This window comes from Thunnus albacares, chromosome 22, assembly GCF_914725855.1.
Source record: "Thunnus albacares chromosome 22, fThuAlb1.1, whole genome shotgun sequence".
Lineage (NCBI taxonomy): Eukaryota > Metazoa > Chordata > Actinopteri > Scombriformes > Scombridae > Thunnus > Thunnus albacares.
In genome coordinates, this window is record NC_058127.1 from 13,861,481 (window position 1) to 13,881,744 (window position 20,264).

Consider the following 20,264-nt stretch of genomic DNA (forward strand, 5'->3'; position numbering starts at 1 on the left):
GCTTAATTACTCCACTGTCAAAATACTTAATAATCCAGGTACTGTCAATGTGTTTTAATATAGTCAGAACAAGGTGCCAACAAGGAACTAAACTTATTCATACTCATAATTAATTCATAAAAATTCAGTCAGAGACAGTTATGTCAAAAGGGTTTAGGACTATTCATTGCAACAAATAGATATGCAGATGTGTTTGGCAAGGAAGAGTCTGAGCTTTAGGAGCCTCCCCAAACGAATCCGGGCAGCCTGCACGACTCGGAGGCAAAGCACATTAAAAAGACCCCCAAGGGTACAGAGAGCAGAAAGCAGCAGACACATATCACCGAGATATGGAATATACATAATGCACAAGGCAAGAAATACCACCACTGCACAACAAGAAAACAGGAGGAGGAAGCTTGTGGCGGTGGAGGGAGAAATCAGCATATCCAGCAGCAGCAGCAGCAGCAGCATGAGCGATCAGAGGATTGAGAGTTGGAGTTTGTCAGACGATTATTGACCTGCTTGAATGTGACTAGTAATTTTAAAAGTCAGTTTATAGTGACTTCAGCTCTCTGCGAGGACTAATGCAGCGCTTCATTAATGTCCGCTGGGAAATTACGTCCTCTCTTGCTCCCCTCCTGGAAGATAAGGGACACTTCAGCTGGGGTGGGGGCGTGCTTGGCAGTGCAACAGTGTGTGAAACAGGGTCCTCTATTTAAAGTGCAGCCTGTTGAACCACTGGGCCTCTCTGCCACTCACCTCAGCCTCTGAATTACATTTGGCATGGCGGACCCTAGTGGCTTTTAGTAGCTGTGAATGTATTGGGAGGTTCCAGTGGAAATGTAGATTGACGTGTTGTGGGGATTTGTTTCAGCCAGATTCCTGTCAAGCCCACCTCAAATCACAAGCGTTCATTTGTATGAAGAAGACAGAGAATAGAGGGCTCTTAAAGACAAGAGGATGCTACTCTGACTTTGTACACCCACCTCTGGCTCACAGCAATAGTCCTTTAGGGGGATATGTCTTGGGATGGCAAAGTCATGCTTTGTTGCTTTCACACAAATAATACAGCCTTTCATGCAAAAAAATGTGACCCAGCTGCGATGGTCCTGTTCACAGGATTAGATTGATAGCCTTGTAAGGCAGCTTGCAGTGAGTTGAGTCCTTATTGTGTAACTCAGCAGGTCCTTTTCAGTTCTGTTTGCTTTTTTTAAATGGTTGCTAACACAAGGAGCATGCCGAGAGTGTATTCACTGGTCCCACATGCATTTTTCTTGCCAATCCCCCAAGCAAAGCCCACCTGGACCTCTTAGCTTGGTCCCTCAAGGACTTTGCACAAAGGACTTTGCACTCTTACATCATAGTTGCCTGGCCTTACACTGCATCTTGAACATTTTCAAAGGTAATGAATAGAAATGGTGAAAAATGATTGCAGGAGTCGTGGTACAATTCTTTCTTAAAGGTTGGAAATAGTCTGATATAGGTTATTCCTCTGCTATAGACCTTCACTGGTGCCAAACACTATTAAAGAACACACCAGTAAGCTGCACGGCTGCACTGGGTCACAGGTTCCTTGATGAACATCATATGTACTGGAACAAAAACACCTTCTCCAAACCTTGTACACGCTTCCATGCAACTGTCATAGGTATACAGTAGTTCAATTTACTTTTCACACTAAAATATATATGTTTTAGATTAGGTAAACAAAGCAGAGCTCAATATCTGGAAACTTCAGGTATGCAGATGGTTCAACAGATGGTTTAATCAGATATGCAGACCTCCATCCTGAATCAGAGCCTGATTGTATTCAATAAGTGGAGCATCAAGTGCAAAAGATCTCCTCTAGTGTAAACAATGCTCCTGCCTCTTAAACCACAGAATTAACATGCCAAAAAATGCTGTCATGCATGCATATGCATTGCATGCTTGTGCAGCTGCAATGATCAGTCGATTAGCACAAAATTAAGAGGCAACTATTTAGATAATCATTTCAGTCATTTTTCAAAGAAAAATGGCAAAAATTCTCTGGTTCCAGCTTCTTAAATGTGAGCATTTGCTGCTTTTTTTTGGCATATATAACAGTCAGTTTAATATCCTGAGATTCTGGACTGTTGGACGGACAAAACAAGCTAATTGAAGGCATCATAATGGGCTCTGGGCAACGGTTAATTGCACTTTTTAAACTATTTTTAACATTTCACAGACCAAATGGTTAATCGATTAATTGAAAAATCATTTTTAGTTGCAGCCCTACATGCCTGCATGCAGTAACAACATCAGCCCTAGGAAGTTGCTCATATATAGACATAAAACTGTTGGGAGGATATACTTAACAGATGATCATATGATTGTTTATAGTTGGTATTGTGGTTTTGTCCACCTCAATAAAAAATATGAATATGAAAATATGAATAAACGTCATAATGTGATTAATTGTCCATAATTCTGTCTTAAAAATCAAACTTTCATGGTTACAAATGCCAGGACATGTTAAATATTACCTGATTAAGACTTAATAAATCGACTTTTTGTTGCACTCTTTTCTCTTGAGATTGTTTTTGCTCCTTTCCAACGCACCTGATTTCATGTTTACACTATCTTGAAGCATAGAAATCCCAGGAATCCCAGAAAAAGAGTAAATACTGTATATTTAAAGATTGTCAGTAGGAACCAATGGGCTTGCGGCTGAGAGCACAGACGTGGCGGGGAAGTCGGAAAGTACTAAGAGACGAACTAACACATTGTTAGGTCTTTTTGTGGAGTTTGATAAGAAAAATATAAAATAATGCCAGAATTCTCTAATTAATACTCATGTTTTCAATGCGTATCCACGTCAATGTCACCCTGATAGAATTTTTACCCACAAATTGTACTTTTCAAGTCAGTTCTCATCGTTTTTCGACTCAAGACAAAAGTAAAGACCTACAGGGTCAAAGAGTTAAGGTTCAGACTAGAACCTGTTTGTCTCGTGGGCACACATCCTTCCTTTTATCCCTCAAAGAGATACTGTGTCCTCCACCTCTGTTGTTCTCTCTGTCTCCTTCGCTTGCAGACAAACCCATTCAAGACTCAGTGATTAATTATTTACCCAGGCAATGAAATGCCAAAGCCTAGAGAAACACACCACCAGGAGAGAAAAGGTCACTCTCATCCTGGACATAGATACACACTCTACAACACACACATCCAATCACACAACAGTGATGGATGGCAATAACATCTTTATCGGCGCTTCAGGCAGACAGAGTTTTCATCCTCGTGTCCAAACACCGTCGAGACCAAGGGCAAAGCAAAACTTGACTGATGAGGTAAAGCTCTCATTTAAAAACCACTCACATGTCAGAGGTGGTGAACTGTCCGATCAATAGCAGTCTCTGACTCTGTCAAAGCATATGTGTGTGTATGTCAGAGCAGTGGCTGCCGAGCTAACTGTAACCTTTCCTTGATGAGAGACGAGGAAAATGTCACCAACTGAAAACGACGTGCGCACATTTTCAGAGAGGTTTTTTTTCCACTTTAGATTTTGTCTGTGCTGTTCAAGAGAAGGGTGTTTGTGAGATTAATTGCTTTGTTAATGTCCCTCCACAGCTCCACTACACAGCTGGCCAAATGGGGTGCCAATGCTGCAGGATGATAAAAAGGTGAGAAGTGTTTCTGTCTCTGCAGTTGTTACCTCTTCTTGTTGTTGTGTTTTTTTTTTGTCTGGTGCCACTTCTCTTTTCTGTGTCGCACAATCTTTCTCGGGAATATTGGTTCTCATCCTTCTGTCTTACACACACTTGTTCTGAGATACTTCATTTATTTCAGTTCAGTCAAATTACAAAAAATAAATGACCAACAGTGACTCTCCCGCCACCTTCTCAGCTCAGATTGTTCTGTCCACACATTTATGCAGTTTTCATACTGTGTACTTTTTTAATAGCCATTCACATTAGATGTGTTTCCATCCATCTGTTTTTATTTTAGCACTGAATTTCTTTTAAAAAAAACACAAACTATTGCTTGGCTAAGGTGGAAAAGTCGGTGTATCAATAAAAGCCAAATGTGATAAATGTGAATTGTAACACATGAAGCATGTGACCTAAATGTTTGCGCTCCATTGAAGAGACGAAAAATAGTGGCAGACGAAATTATGTCTGAAATTAATGCTCCTAAAATTAATACATAAAAAAAACGGAAATGTCATATTTGTATCATGTTATTTTTTAACTGTTTGAGCTTTGACTGGCGCTTTTAATTCGTCATCTAAATGTTCCCACTTCTTCTTAAATAGTTTAATGGCCCCAACTGGGAAATAGCACCACCAGCTGTTTATCTTGATGAACCCACTCCAAATACTTGCAAAATGGCAGTGGACATAAACACACATTAATTAGATTTTTTCATTCTTTTTTATTTAATTCTGGAAATTCAGTTGGGAGATGTGTTAAATTTGGATGAAAACCTAGATACTGTCTCTTGTTTTTATGTCTGTAAAATTTGGTTTATAATTATATAAAACAGAGAAAAGCTGTAAATTATGACATTTTGACTTAAGACCCTAAGGCACCTTGAGTGGGAAAATGAAAAAAATCTCGTTATTACAATTGTAAAAGCCAAAAGTCACATGTAAATTAAGTACCTTCTTAAAGAATGTCGTGTCTCTGTTTTAAGAAATTTCTTCTTTCCTATCCACGTAATCATCGTCTGGAATCAATAAAAACCTGAATTGGAAATAAATCGGGTTTCTTTACTTAAGAACAATAAATGTTTTGTTTGCACAGTCAGTTAGCTCAATTATGCTATTTTCTTTTCTTTGACAAACTTCAAATTTAAATATAATTGGGTTTTTTGTGAGATGTCTTTCTAAACCCTTTCAGACTTTTTAAATCTTACAAGCACAATCCTTTTTTAGTTCTTCAGTACATTATGTTTTTTTGTGTCTCCTCTTAGTTGTTGTACATAACAGAAAAAGATACAGCGGGCGCCTGAATTGTCTCCCAGTGTTTTTGTATGAATTTAAGATACATTACAGCATTTGCTTGCCTTATCTACAGCATGTGTAATCATACCAAACCTCTGAGCATTGTGTAAAACCTCTCAGTAACAACCTCTCACTTTAGATCTCCTTATCTGCACGCACGTCCACTGTGCCAATTCAAATATCTCCTTGCCCACATAATGATTTCTTGTCTTGTTTCATGCAGATAGTGAGAGGTCCCTTTATAATATCTCTGCACTCCCAACCTCACGTGGGCTCTTTGTACAAACTGTGAGTCAATATGCCAATAGCCATCACCCTTGGTTACTGTATTTCTTTGCGGGACTATTCATTAAAAGCCTACAAGGCATCGTTGTCAGGGCCTGACATCGCTGTGCTTTTTGAGGTGCACACAGAGACAGAACGGGGCAGGGAAACGAGATTTTGATTGCGGATTAATGAAAGGGCACGCTGTGATTCGCATACCAGAGTTGTAATCCCCCCCCCTCTCTCTCCCACCCCTCCACACTGTTTCCTTTTTTTTTTTTCTTTCCCATGTCAAAGACACACATGTGAATGCTTGTGACACACACACATACCTCCCTAATTGTCTGGAGTGTCACATTTCTGGGCTTAGCGGTGTTTGGGGTTTGGTGGGGTGGGCCTAGAGGTTACTGGGTCAACAGTACGAGCTCAGTGTCGCAAGGCTGACACTCACACACTCCCAACAACCCTGCAGAAAACCTGTTACGCTAGGTGGGGCTTAATCCAGAATAACAATCCCATGTTTTAATTTATTTTGCTTGATAGACATGGTTTAATTGTGGGGTTTTTTAATCCAGGGGAAAAGGGGAAACAGAGAAGTTTTCAGATATTAGTTTTAGTTTTTTTTTTCCAGACACCCCTCCCATTATATACACAACCTCATTTTTAAAGTGAATCATACAATACGACCTAATACAATTCTGATTTAAATTTAAATACAAACACAGTTTCTGCATTTTCAACAGCAGTAGGATGGACTACAAAATTATTATTTTTTTAAATTCTGAGAAACAGTACAACATGTACCACTTTTTTTTTGTTTAATTTTAGTAAAAACTTTGGCTTCAATTAGTCGATTGACAGGAAAGTAATTGGTAATTGATTAATCATTTATTTCATTTAATCAAGAAAAAATGCTGCACGCTTTCTGGATTCAACTCGTCAGATGTGAAAATTTGCTGATTTTTGATCTTTGATCTTTTTGAACTGTTGATTAGACAAAACAAGAAAATTGAAGATTGTCAGTAGAACTTGTGATTGTTCATCTTTTTTGACATTTCAGAAACTAAACGAATAATCACTCATTTCAAAGAAAATCAGCAGATTAATCAGTAAGGACAATAATCAGTTGCAGCCCTAATTACAGCGTTACACTTTTCTAACACTGCTACTTTGCAATGGAAACTTGCATTCACTTAAGAGGACAATTTACCTGGCATTTAACAAAAAATAAAGATTAGGAGGTTCTTCACAAGTCTAATGACGTTGGTGGCATAAAATCCATAGGCACTGCTGCACCCTGCATTATATTTTAGAGCAGATATAATCAGCTTAAACCTCTGTAGCACGAGAAGTGTCTTAGCAGTGTGGTCACATACTGCAGGTGTGGCTAATCGTTTTATTAGCACCACAAGCTTGAAGGAGGCCACTCCTATGTATCTAAATCACACAATGTGGTGTAGTAAACAGCATCTTGTCTGATGCACCTTAGAATCAAAACATATACAAAGAATGTCTTCTTCCAGGATGGAGGTGCTCCCTGAAAAAAACATAAAAATCAACATAAACCAAGTCCCACAGAAAGGGAATCCCAATTGAAAGGGAAAGCAGGAACTCCCCAGAATCAACTGCAACAGCTTAAATGTAAAAATCCTACTTTGGTATTAAAATCTGATGCTCAACACCGGGGAGCTGCTGCTTTTCTCTTTCTGTGAGACTTTTTATGCCAGGAGCAATTTGCATCAGCTGTTTGATTTAGCACCGATAAACCACACTTTTCTAAAATTAAATGTACGTTTTCGTCTGCTTTGTTTCTCTGTCCAGTTCACCTAAAAGACAAAAACAAAGACTTGCAGCAACATGTCTGTTTGTTGGCGCTGCTCTTTTAGAAAACAGCTCGGAGATAGAAACGTGGGAGGCCCCCTGTTGTTGATGAAAATACTGTTTCATTTTCTCTCACAGCTTTTGTCCAGCTTTATGAGTTCTTGGTCTTTGTAAAAACACCTTGTGTCTCACTTTTTTTTTTTTTTTGAAAGCAAGCTTCAAATTTCACCTTGGCAGCCGGGACGCAGCGACAACGCTGCCCAGGAGCGAGAGAAATGGAAAACATTCATTTTCTTAGCTTTTCACTGTGAAGGGAGACGGAGGGAAGGGTGCAGGGTGAGAGAGAGGTGCTTAAGTCAGAGGGTGAGCGTGTGTGTGTGTGAGGATGTGACTCTACATGTGTGGGTGGGTGATATTTTTGTGTGTCTGCTCACCAGGAGAGGAGAAAGAACCATGTTTATTATCAAGATTCTTGTTAAGTATTAATACTGAACAATGTGAAGAAAAGCCAAAACAGAGCCAGGACAGGAAACAGGAGTGAAGAGGACAACATGAGGAGGAGGAGGAGAGTCGATAGATGGAAAAGCTCGAGGGAAGGCGCTCAAATGAAGGAGAAGTCAAGTGCAAAGGGATAGTAGATTAGTGAGTTGAAACTACATTAGAATGACGCTGAAGGGAGAGGTGAAGAGGAGGAGGAGGAGGTTCGTGCGGAGGGGGAGAGGCACCTGGAGAGGTGTTAGATGGAGGAGCTCTGCCGGGGTTACGAGGCTCGCAGGGTGGAGGAGAAAACAAATGAAAGGAAGAAGAGATGGGAGTAAAAAAAAACAAACATGAGGCTCTCGCAGCAGGCGATGTCTGACAGCCTGTTACACTTTCAACAAAATAAAGCCCCCCTGCCAACACTCCTAATACCTGTGGTGGTGTGAGTGAGAGGGTGTGATCTTGTACTCTTGAAAGAAAATCCACAAAAAACGGGGTATCAGACAGTCATTACAGCCTACAAGGGACTATTTAAGGTGTTGAGCTTAAATGAGCATTAATTAGTCTCTGACCTTTATCAACCTTTACCACCCAACGAGGAATTGGGACGGCATTGACAAGTCTCTGGCAGAGCGTACGGCAGGTCTGTAATTTACACAATAAAAAGACTCATTTCACAGAGAAGATGAGTAAGCAGATGAGGGTAGGGATTCGACGGGAAATGTCTGGTGAAGGACTGAACAGGAAATACATCCCATTCATGCAAAATCATCATGCATCAGCGCCGCTCGTCATTTGCTTAATCTGTTTGGGAATGAAAATAATTCTTCTGCCGGTTGCAGGTGAAAGTTCCTCTCTTCAGCATTTGTCAATCATCTTAATGAGATGAGGAACTCTGTGGCATAACTACAGCTCATTATTTTTGGTTTACCTTTCAAGAAGATTGAAAAAAATGTGAATTTATCTGTTTTTTTTTTTATTATAGTTGATTGTTTGTTGGATTGGATTCTTACAAAGAATCAGCAGCTCATTTGCATGTTCTCTCCATTTTTCTTTCACTTTACATCACCAGAAATATTTGATGTTGTGGCAGGAGGGCCTTATAAATGATGATCAGTAAGAAACAAGACACATAGATGTGTGAGGATGTAAAATCCAGGTGATAATTAGTTTAAAATGATCTACAGTGGCGTATTTTTCTGTTAAAGTCTGTAAAAACCAAAAATAATGAGCACTAGTTGCCTCTGGGCTAGCATCATTAGCTTGCTCCATTGAAAAAAGTAGTTATCATCTTACATGTTAGCATTATGCTGAATAAATTAGCATTTAATTGTAGTCTAATTGAATGCAATAGTTCAACGTTTTGGTAAATATGCATATTTGCTTTCTCTCAGAGAGTTAAGATTGATACCACTTTCATATAAACTCTCTGAGAGAAAGCAAATATGCATATTTACCAAAATGTTAAAACATTAATTTAGTTTTCCAGCCTTGTTGATTATGACTTCCTGTCTGTGTCCTGCAGGATGTGATTCAAAATCTCCTGAAAATCTTACGGAAACCAGTTTCAGGCTAAAGGGAGTTTCATGAATGGGCAGCAAGAGTCAAAGGTTAAAAGCTGAAAGTGATATTTTCATGTTAATATTGAAGCTTTAAGGTCAGAATAAGTGCAATCCGGGAAGATTCTGACGGTAATACAAACATCAGCGTTTGTGTGTGTTGTGTATCAGTGTCTGTTTCTGTCAGCTTCTGTTTGCCTACATGTCTTTTTTTCCCCTTGTGACTCGTCCCTCTCAAAGTTAGCAACACAAACAAAACAACATCTGAGAGTAAAAGTCTGTATTTTACAGTTTGAGCCAGACAGAAGTGTGCAGTCACAGTCTTGTGTGCACTTCCCTGTCCTCCTTCCAACAAACACTCTGCATAATATAACTGACATTCACATGAGCAGTGCAAACATAACCACAGCTAAGGCGAGATACAGTCTGTGTAAACATCAACTGATGCATGACTTAGATATAACTGTGGCATTTAGATCGGTGTATCGACTGCACAGTAAAGTGTTCTTGTTGCAGTTGGTGTACAGTGTGTGAGGGTGTTTTCATCGATTGACACGGGAACATCTGACTCCTGGAGCCCCGTCAGAAACAATCCACTGTCTGTCGTCAAACTGATGCAGGCTAGAAAGTCTCTGCAAGTTAGGAGGGCGCTGCAATTCATCTTTCTTTTTTTGTCTCTGGAGCAGTTTTGATTAAAAGTCATATTTGTGTTCAGTTAAAGGGAAAGCGGTATTTTCAATCTGGACCCTCTTTTCCCATCTTTTTGTGTCTCAGTGACTAATGGGGACAAACATTTTTTAAATTGGTCTCAGCCACTGACAGGCTCAGATTGTTATTATAAGTGTATGACATTTTTCTTTACCTTTGGCTTGATCCTGTCTGTTTGTTATTGTGTCTAACAAAGTCTCGCTCAAGGAGAAGTCTTGTTCTGAAGTCTCGCAAGAGTTGAGATGTTTGTCAGCTGAAGCTGCTCTCACTCAATACTGGACCAATTTCAAAAAATGTTGTCCCCATCAGTCACTTAGACACACAAAAAGATGGAAAAAGAGGGTCCAGGTTGAGGTCGATACTATATATGAGTTAGCATTTTCTGAAATGTCTAGGGTTGCACCTTTTACATTTAGCTTTTAAAATGTCAAAAAATAGTGGAAGAATTTCCAGAGCATAAGTTGACCTCCTCAAATTGCTTATGTTGTCTAATCAACAATCCAAAACCCAACAAGACTTAAGAGTCTACAATCATGCTAGCAGCTCTGCGAGGCTGTGCTTTGGCACTGTGGTGCTTTGAAATAAATGCTAACATGCCAATGTTAAGCACGTATAAAGTTTTCCATAATAAACATGTTTTCCATCATAGTTTAGCTGCCAATGTAGCTACTTTAAGCCATTACTGTTCATCATGAGGGGAACATGAATGTTTGTTTAAAGTTTCACGGCAATCCGTCCAATAGTTGTTGAGATATTTCACAAAAAAACCCAAAAAAGTCAACCTCATGGTGGCGCTAGAGGATAGGTCAGGGAATCATGAGAGTCAGTAAGATATATCTTTTTGCTGCTGTGAATGTTTGTACAGAATTTCATGGAAATCCATCCAATAGGTGTTGAGATATTTCAGTCTGGAAAGTGGTGAACCGACTGATGATGCCAACCATGCTACGCTGCTAAAGTGGCTAATTAGAGAATTAGAGAAAAGCAACAAATCCTTGTATTTGAGTATCTGGAAACAATAAATGTTGACATTTTTTCTTTATAAATGACTTAAAAATTCCAAAATTTGACAACTTGACTAACTGATTGGTCAACTTCAACGCCTGTAGTAACACTCTCCGTCTCTCTCACAGCTACATCTACGACCCCTCCGTGGCAGTGGATGTGAGGAAGACCGACTCTGCAGGCAGCTCGCTCTACCAGCCCCACTACCTCTCAGGCGGGGCCCCCGGCAACGACCCGCTCAGCAGCCACAACAAGCAGAAGCATGGCTTCCACAACCTGGGCTACAGCAAGTCCAGCGACAGCACCCTCAAACTAGAGGTGGACAACAACCACGTCAACCACAGTCTGCACGCCGCACCTTCACCTATGAGGGAGCACCACCAAGGCAGCACTCCACCTGCAGAGGTGTACATCATCCAGCCAGATGTTCTGGGGCCACGATGGATGATGCAGGATAAAAGCCCAAGCCCGGTGCCGGTTTACCCCAACATAGACGAGTATGCCAACCAGAGAAGCTACAGCAAACGGGGACACCGAGCGACAGAGAACGGGTGGGACAGCTCCATCACCGAGTGTGGGACCGGCAACGAAAGCCTGTCAGCAGACGAGATAGACGAGGGCGTAGGAGGGACACCGGAGTACCCGTGCGACACCGGAGACGAGGGGAGCGTCCTGTCGGTGGACATCCACACCAGCACCACTAGCCTGTCCTCAGCCGACACCAGAGACGACCACAGACCGCCAAAGACTCCGGACCTTTCCACCATTGAGAGCGGGATCTCTGTGACAAAGAGCGAGGACGAGGACGAGGAGGACGAGGAGGTGCAGAGCGTCACGGACTCGATGGTGGCGGAGGCCCTTGCCGCTCTGGAGGCCGCAACCGCCGGGGAGGACTTTGAGTGACACGTTGAGCTCTGCGTTTTCTCTTGTCACCTAGAAACTCAGACTTGAAACGCAACTCGACAGAGCGTTCAAAACCACAACGAGACTTTACCACAGTTCTGAATGAAGGAAAACTCTGTTTACAAAAAAAAAATAAGTACAGATTTATTTTTCAACTCGAACTCTATATATACTCGATATTTTTTTATTGTGGTCGCTCAGACAGAAGATAATGTCTGCCTTGTGAGTTAGGCAACATTTCCAAAGCTGCGAGGTTTGCATAAAGCCACAAAAGAAGAGACATCAGTGTGTAGACTGTGAATACTGCCTGCAGCCATATCAGCCTGTTAGCCCTTTTGAATATAGTGTATTTAACACTCCACAGTCCTAATAAAATAAATATGTGCTCATACACTGTTCTGCCATGTCACTACAGCCCTCACAGACATTAGCAATACACTACATGTTGCTTTTATCACATTTTTAGCCTCATTTTGGAACATAGCTAACATGCTAAATGTTAGCATAGAGTCAGATATTTCCTCTGTGCTTGCCACAGCTTGCTGTCTCTTCAGGAATCTTTCACTGAGCAGCCGAAAGAGGAAACGTCATTGCTTCTTTTTTTTTATATATATATATATGCTACCAATGTTTTTGTTTATATCTTGTCTTCTTCTCTTATTATTTATAATATCGTCACTCACTTCATATTTTGATTTATTGTGAATAGAAACTGAATGTTGTCGACCGGAGCAGATGAGAGTGAGGAAGCAGTTCTTATTTATCACATCTATTTGTATGTCAGTGCAGATTTCATCAAAATGAAACAATTAACATCATATTCACTTGGAAATTTAGGAAATTTGTTTACACCCTTTTCTGTGTCACGTGCACGTTCAAAATTTTCCTTTTTGAATCAATGAATCTAACTTTTTATGAATAAGAACGTTTGTCATGAGTTGGCATATCAGAAGATCTATGCACAGTTGAAATCCTGAGCAGGTTCCTAAACAATTAAATGGAAAAAAAGTTACCTGTGCATCTCACTGATATCGCCTTAGTTTCTGCAGTTTTCCATCCTCATCTGATCTTTGAGCTTAACAAGACCAGCTAAGGTCAAATCATTGGTGAATAAACCACTGAGGAGCCATCAGTTCACTCTACCAATTTAAAAAAAACTTTTTTTTTCCTTCTTTTAATTATAGGTCAGGATTTGTGTTTCTAGTCTGGCCTGTGACATTAGTTCAATCCGGAGCTCGCTTACGTGCCTTATAATGGACTAATTGAGGCTAGACGTTGCAGAAAAGAAATTGCAGATATGAACTTTTTGAAGAATGTGTTCATGCTAAAAAAAAAAAAGCTGTTTTTCTTAATGAAGTTATGAATTTGTTTCACTGCGACTTCCCTTTTTCAGTCATTGTTTGCCTGCCAAATCATTTCTACTTATTATATTTGTATTGTAAAATAAAGAAATGTACTTTAATAAATGTAATACTGAAGTACTTTGTGTACTTGTGTTGTAATTATTCTAGTGTGGATTTCAGAATAGATTTTAGGGGCTTACAGGACAATTATTAAGAGTTTTTGGGTGTATTTGTTAAGTTATCTGACACTGCTAGTGATTCGTTGCCCTGGAGGACACACTGTGCGAGTTTAAGAGAGAAAAATGCTTTTTTCCACAAGCATTTTTCATGTGTTAAAAGACTGTAGTAGACTTAATATTTACCCTTACAGTTATTACCATTTTTTGAGACCTGAGGATCTGTTTTGATGTTGCTTTACATGTCTTTACCAGCAGTTGGGCAAATTGTAAATATCAGTTGTTTTAGCTCTTTACCGCAGTATTTTTGTTGTTGTTGTTGTTGTGTTAAGATTTTCTTTGCTTCATCAGTTTTTTTTTTTCTGTCTTCTTTTTAAAAGAATATGTAAACAAGAGCAGTCTTTGAGTAGTAACGCCGCGAGAAACATTTTATCTTACTCCTCGTGTGTTGAGAAACAGTTCGATTGGGGATAGAGAGGTCACAGATAATGTTAGCGCTTTTAAATGTAAGATTTTGTTTATTTATTTGCACAAACAAGACACATAAACCCATTATGCAAGAAGTGAAAAAAAGGATTGTGCTGATGAGATTTTTAAAAAAAAACAACCCAAAAAGGCTTCTGTAGATATCTCAGCAAAAAACACATTGGTACAAAGTAACAGGAGAAAATAGAAAGAAAAGACAAGAATAAAGAAAGTAAAGTAAGTTTTCTGAAAGAAGAATAGTGATGTCAGTGCATTTAAATGTACTATATGTGACTTAACAAAGCTGTTCATTGCTGACACGTCTCAACACTTTCAACGTATTCTTAATTTGAATTAAGTCAGTAATGCAGTTCAATTAAAAGAATGAGAGATAAATGGTTACTAATGACAATATAAATGAATCATGTTTGATATTAATGGTATTTTCTGCTGTGTGCAGAGTTTTTTTTTGTGAGTCTGAATTTGTTTCTGAGACGACGACAACGTTGATCGAGATTCGGCGAGCCAGGATCCTCATCTAATCCCAGGAGTGCGGGAGTGAGTCTACTTCATCACACAACGCTGCTTCTGGAACAGATAAGCTCATGAGATCTCAGCAAACTTACACACTACCTGGTTAGCAACAACAACAGACTCACCACACACACACACACACACACACACACACACACACACACACACACACACACTCACTCTCTGGGGGAGAACGTTGAAGTTGAGCTGTGAATCAGAACGGCAGGATTTAAGGACAGTATTTTGCTGCAAAGGACGAATTCTCGGCTCAATTGTTTACTGTTTTTTTTGTTGCTTGTAATAAATTCCTCTTTCTTTTCCTTCGACCTGTGTGTCATTCGCTCTTGAGTCAAACTCAGAAGAGATTGTTCCACACATGACAATATATCTACACTCTCCTCCATGTGTTGTAAATCTATAAAATGTCAAAAAGCAAACAGAACTTCCTTAGAGATTCTGCGGCGCATCAAGTGCTTGTTTACAAATGCCGCTTCCTTCTTTCCCTCTTCACAAGCGATCACTGTGGGACTTAGGTGTTTAAAGCTCACCATCGCAGCAGTTAGAGCCTCGACGGGCGCCGGCCAGGGGGCCCCGGGGCCACAGCTAATGAACACCTCGGGGCTTTCTCTTGAGCCTCGAAGATCACACACACACACACACACACACATAAATACACATATATATACACAGAGCCTTGGAAACTTCCACAACAGCTGTGACTGAAAATACAACATCGGCTGACTGACTTAAGACTCCTCGCGGCAGGAGAGGCTGTTAGTGTGTCTGTCTCAGTGTCTCTCTCGACACAGGAGGTGGAACAGAGGCTGGAGATACTGAAATAGCCCCTTTCTTTGGAGCTTTAACTATTCATCTCACCCACCCCCTTTTCTATCTTCATCCTTCTTGCTCCTCACTGTAATTGCTCCTTCAATCATAGCGTGCTCCTTTTAAGCCTGAAACTTGCTAGTTGGACTTTTCCAGGCATCCTTTGTTTTCCTCTAGATGTTTTAATTTATTGATTTATGTGGAAACGTGTGAGTTTCGTACAGATTTTGCTCAAACAGCATTTGCAATTAGCTTGTTTTGAACTGCAAAAACTTAGCAGAATCTCTCACGTTTTTCTATTAAACCTCTCCACATGTACTACATCAAGTTTCACGCGTCACAGCAGCACACCACATGAAACCGATACTGGTTTTATGCATGTCGTCACACAATGGGAAAGACCACCAGCCTGAGGCCGCATCGAGGTCTGCATGTGTGAATACATTCACAGTCTGGCTGAAGCTGTGATCCAAAATGACTCCGAGCGAGCGAACAAAAAGGTACAGTACATGTCTCACTGAAGGGAGCTGTTGTTGCTGTTTTTATTTTTAGTTTTCCCCTCCCATGATGGACAAGATAACTTGCGGACACAGTGTGGCGGCTGTTTAGTCAGCAGCCTGCACGGTGGTGAAATCACAAGCTGAAGAACAAAAACAAGCTCAGTCTAGTGCTCCAACTTCTAAAAAAAAAAAAAAGAAGAGTGAAACCACACTGAAAACATCTCTGGCTTCACAAAATCTGAAGTAAAGATCTGTCAGTGTAAAGTTTTCCCTTGTTTTAGATGCAAATCAGCTTTTTTAGAAATTAAATCACACAACCTGCGATGCTGATTTCTGCACTTTTCTTTATGAAGTTGTGAATGTGCATCTGCAGCCGGTTGTTAAGAAATAACACCTGCACACCAACAAGAGTGTGTATGTGTGTGTGTATTTCGGTGTGATTGTCTTGCGAAATGAGAAAAGGAACATTTCCATATATCCATGGAGCGCGATGACAACAGGATCCGCCGCGGAGTTCCTGCTTAATAGAACCAGCGACTCATCTTTTCATCATTTCGCGGCGAAACAACAGAGCTGAGCCGGGCTTGTGCGTCACCAGATTACTTTGATCCTTTCAATCAGTTCGAGGATACACAGAAAGATGGATTATGTTGAGATAGATAAATAACAGCTGGGGCTTGATTATGCCACAAATGGAGAAGTATCAATTTTGACAAACTTTGCAGTAAGTCTTAAATTAAACAGAAAATAAGTTTTAAAAAATATGTGTTTTAGGTCAAGGAATATGTGCCTGATCACATCAATCTTGTGTCTCCAAAATGTGAATTTATCTGAAACTAAGTCAATCTTAAGTTTAACCTTGTTTTGGCAGATCTGCAGTGTTTTCTTGGCTTTGTGATGGGTTTTAGAGGGTGTTTTATGCACCTGTAAGGATTTGAAAACTGGTATTGACCGATGAAAGAGTACCTGATCCTTCAGCTTGTTAGAACGCATTCAAATGTGACAAAAACGTCACATGTATGAAAAAGGAGGAAATGAGAAGCGATACGTTTTAGGCCCCAGATTCACGTTGACCTACAACTTCGTCAAAGTCCTTAAAAACTTAAAATACAGGCTTTGCGTACTGTTTGTTCATGAGTACATGAGCATGCACATGAAACCTTTGTATATCCACTATTTGAGTTCAGGAAAACAGCCTTGTTTTGGCTGAATGACATCACGTTTTTGGTGACATGTTTTCAAGAGAATGTTGAGGTTATATTTTCCTTATTTTCAATGAATCCCACGAAAGAACCCGGTGCAACAATGCAATTTAGGTGTTTCAATTCAATTCAATTCTAATTTAGGTGTTTTTAATGGTTTTTTTGACACTTGAGAAGATCATTACACTCATGACACGATACTAAAGAGCAAGAAGACTAAAAATATCAAATCTTGAAAAAGGAAAACTCCTCACTTATTGGTCCAGCACATGTATTTAATCAAAAAAAAAAAACAAGTTTTCAGTGTTAAGACCCTCATCAGGGCAAATGTTTGACAAAAGCAAACGTCAGAGCTTATAATGATGTCAAATGGAGCACACCTGCACTTTTTCTCAGCAAGCACTCATGGGAAATGTAGTTCACAACTGAAGTTCCCAAGGTGAAAAAAAATGGAAAGAAATCAATACAGAAAGCAATCAAGACATTAATATGATATAAATACATGTAAGAAGTAGTCATCACAAGGTTTTTGTGATATATATGTGGAGTTTCTTGTGTATTTAAATGTTGCTACAGTGAACTACATTTCCCAGGTGTGCTTGCATGAAAAACCACAGGTGTGCTCAATTTCATGTGATTACAAGCTCAACATTTAACTTTTTAGGCAGGATCAATTCCTTGTTAGTTGTGGTCTTTTCATTGGAAAGAAAAATATCAATATCACCAGTTTTCTTCTTTAATTTTTCAACTAATTTGGATGCAAAAAAAAAAAACCACAAAAAAAGGGGACACACAAGATTTCACCTGACAGAAATGTGTTGCTAATTTGTGTGTGAGAGACAAAAAAAACCCAAACTGGAAGCGAATGAACCCTGACATCTCCGTCGTGAAAGCAGGAAATAGAGTACACCTTTCTGTTGACCATCATGTTTTCCATTACAACAAGTTACCTCTCAGCACCCTTCACTTTTACACTCCACTGTTGCTGTCATTCCAGTGACTCACGGTAATCAATTCCGCCTCACCCCGCCTCGAGATAACGGCACAAAAGTAGTTTTGCAACACGATAATTTGTGCCACAACCTGCTGTGAGCTGAATGTAGATGGAGTGTGTGTACGCCGGCCAATAAAGAGCGCTTGTGTGTCAGATTCCTTCATGTTGCTTTTATTGGGTCCATTAAGCAGCTGCCTGTAGAGAGTCCCCTGAGGTGTGTGCACTCGCTCAACATGTTTGTTTTTCTCAAGGCTTTGTTGGAGTTAATGATGTCACCCTTAATTGTGGTGCCGCACACACACTTCCTTGTCTCAGAGGTATAGGTAAGGAGGAATAATTTAAAGAAAAATCCCCTTTTGAAACTGTTATTCAGCAGATTCTTGAAATCTGCGTATAAATAACAAACCCATCAGAAGCTAGAAACATATAGTAGGTACCAAAAGTCTTTATGGAGCTGCAGTAACGGTTAAAATAGGGATTTTCCCTGAATTTATTTCCTGGTTTCCATCTGTTGACACTACACAAGCTGCATTTCAGGGTCAGCAGCCTGCTGTTCTTTTTAGTGCTTGTTGATTTAACCTCCAACAGCCCTGAAAACACCATTAAATTACAACACATTAAATAGTACTGACATGAAATGGTATTTTTCATCTTTAAAGGACCAGTGTGTGGACCTGAAAGCACTGCTACCCTCAGCTCATATCCCAGGTCGAACCACCTGGAGGTAACCACCAAGCCTTGTCACTCCCGCAGGGCTAACACCAAATGCCTTGACAGGAGCTTTCTTCACTCTGCTGTAACAACATGGAACAGCCTTCCACCTGCTGGTGCCGGAGACATCACGTCAAGTAGCGTTCATGTTTTCAAGAAGAGACTGAACAAACACCTCCTTAGCACGAGATCGCAATCCTATAGCTAAAGGACTTGCAAATGTATACAAATCAGCCTCATATATATTCCTGAGTAGCAGCAGATCGGTGATAGGCTCTCTGAGTGGTATTCATGAAGCTTATATCTGTATCTAGCAGTGAGGTTGCAGATTGAAACTGAATGAATACCACTCCCTTTCAAGCATGTAGAAGAAGCTAAAGCTTCAAAACTTGCAAAAAAAAAAGGCCCTCTCTAGAACCAGTGCTTGCTTTGTCCATTTTGGGCTACTGTAGAAACTTGGCGGTGCAACATGGCAGCCTCCATGGAAGAGGACCTGCTCCCCATGTAAACAACAACGATTCTTATTTTCAGGTGATTATACACTAATTAAAACATACTTATATTCCATTTCTGCCAAGTCTGTTTCGCTAGATGCCACAAGACAAATTCTACACACTGGACCTTTTATATGTGTGAGAGAGAAAGAGCTCCAAAATAATCTTCCTCCATGTTGGAATTGACCCAGCATTCCTGGAAGTTTGCTAATGTTTCACTCAGGTTAAATATTACATGTGTTTTGCTGGGAACTGTACCCAGTTCTCCTTCTCAAGCTGCTTTACATACAAGCTGTTTTCCAGCAGCCGTCCGTCCGTCTGTCCACATCTAAACCATGTGAGGAGGCTGGAATTAAAGACGGGTGAGCCATTTCAGAAGGTCACTGGTTCTGAAGTGTTAAACATTGACTAGACTTCCTCCTTCTGGTCCCTAATGTTTCCCTTCTTTTTTTTTTTCTTTGCCCCTTGAGCCAGGGCTCCATCGTCTTGGCTGATAGCCAGCGACGAAGATAAGATGTAGCACTTAGCCTGGCATCGGCATGGGAACCGTGTCGCCTGGAGGCCTGAATAATTCAGAGCCTGAGATAAATTTACTGCTTATGAAGTCATGCAAAAAAAAAGAGATAGAACAGACCTTTATTATTATCTATACAGTTTTTATGTGCGTATCTAATTTCCTTGTGGATTTTTTTTTTTTTTTTTTTGAGTCGCTTTAATGTAGTGTGAGAAACTTTGCACAAGCCGGCAACACCCTTTGTTTTAAGTAAACATACATACAGTACATGCAACAGGAGTCAATATTTGCACCAGGTTTTTTTCTGAAGCATGTCCTGCACCGTCAGCCGCATCAATCTGACAAGTTTAACACCCCTCGAAGCCGACCTGGGTGTTTATAAAAGGTAGGTTTGTTTTGAGCCTACAGCTATAGGTGTGGTGATGTCGCCTTGTGTGCTATCAGGGTTTTTTTCCACTGAATGTAAATGTTTTCTTCCTTGTCAACACTGAAAGCAGATCCTCCCCTCCAGCGCTGTCAGGTGACACCGGCAGCGTCGGCACGTCACTCAGAGGCCTTGTTTAACCACGTCCTGGCTGTTGTTCGGAGCAGTTAGGCATCTGTAAATAATTCAGTGAAGTAATGAATTGATTTGCAGATTTTGTGACACTTTTCTTCGGGTTTTCTAAGCTGCCTGTGAAGTGAAAAAGCTGTTTCCTGCACGAGTGAACCTGATGATATGAGCAGAGGGAGGTCAAGAGGAGACTAGTCAAGGATGGATAATCCTTAATCTTCTCCATCACATCTCCATTATCTGGAAATAATATGATAGAGAGCCA

General features: G+C 40.2%; 1 protein-coding gene across 1 annotated transcript in view; it reads left to right on the forward strand.

Annotated features, from left to right (window-relative positions):
• The window catches only part of zgc:194930 (uncharacterized protein LOC557813 homolog), a 30,048-nt gene extending 17,969 nt beyond the window's left edge, over positions 1–12,079 (forward strand). Inside the window, exons 2-3 of the mRNA XM_044341376.1 lie at positions 3,574–3,626; positions 10,914–12,079. Of these exons, the coding sequence (XP_044197311.1) occupies positions 3,595–3,626; positions 10,914–11,688 (807 nt within the window). The 5' untranslated portion in view covers positions 3,574–3,594 and the 3' untranslated portion in view covers positions 11,689–12,079. The remainder of the gene's footprint in view (positions 1–3,573; positions 3,627–10,913) is intronic.
• Positions 12,080–20,264: the final 8,185 nt, after the last annotated feature.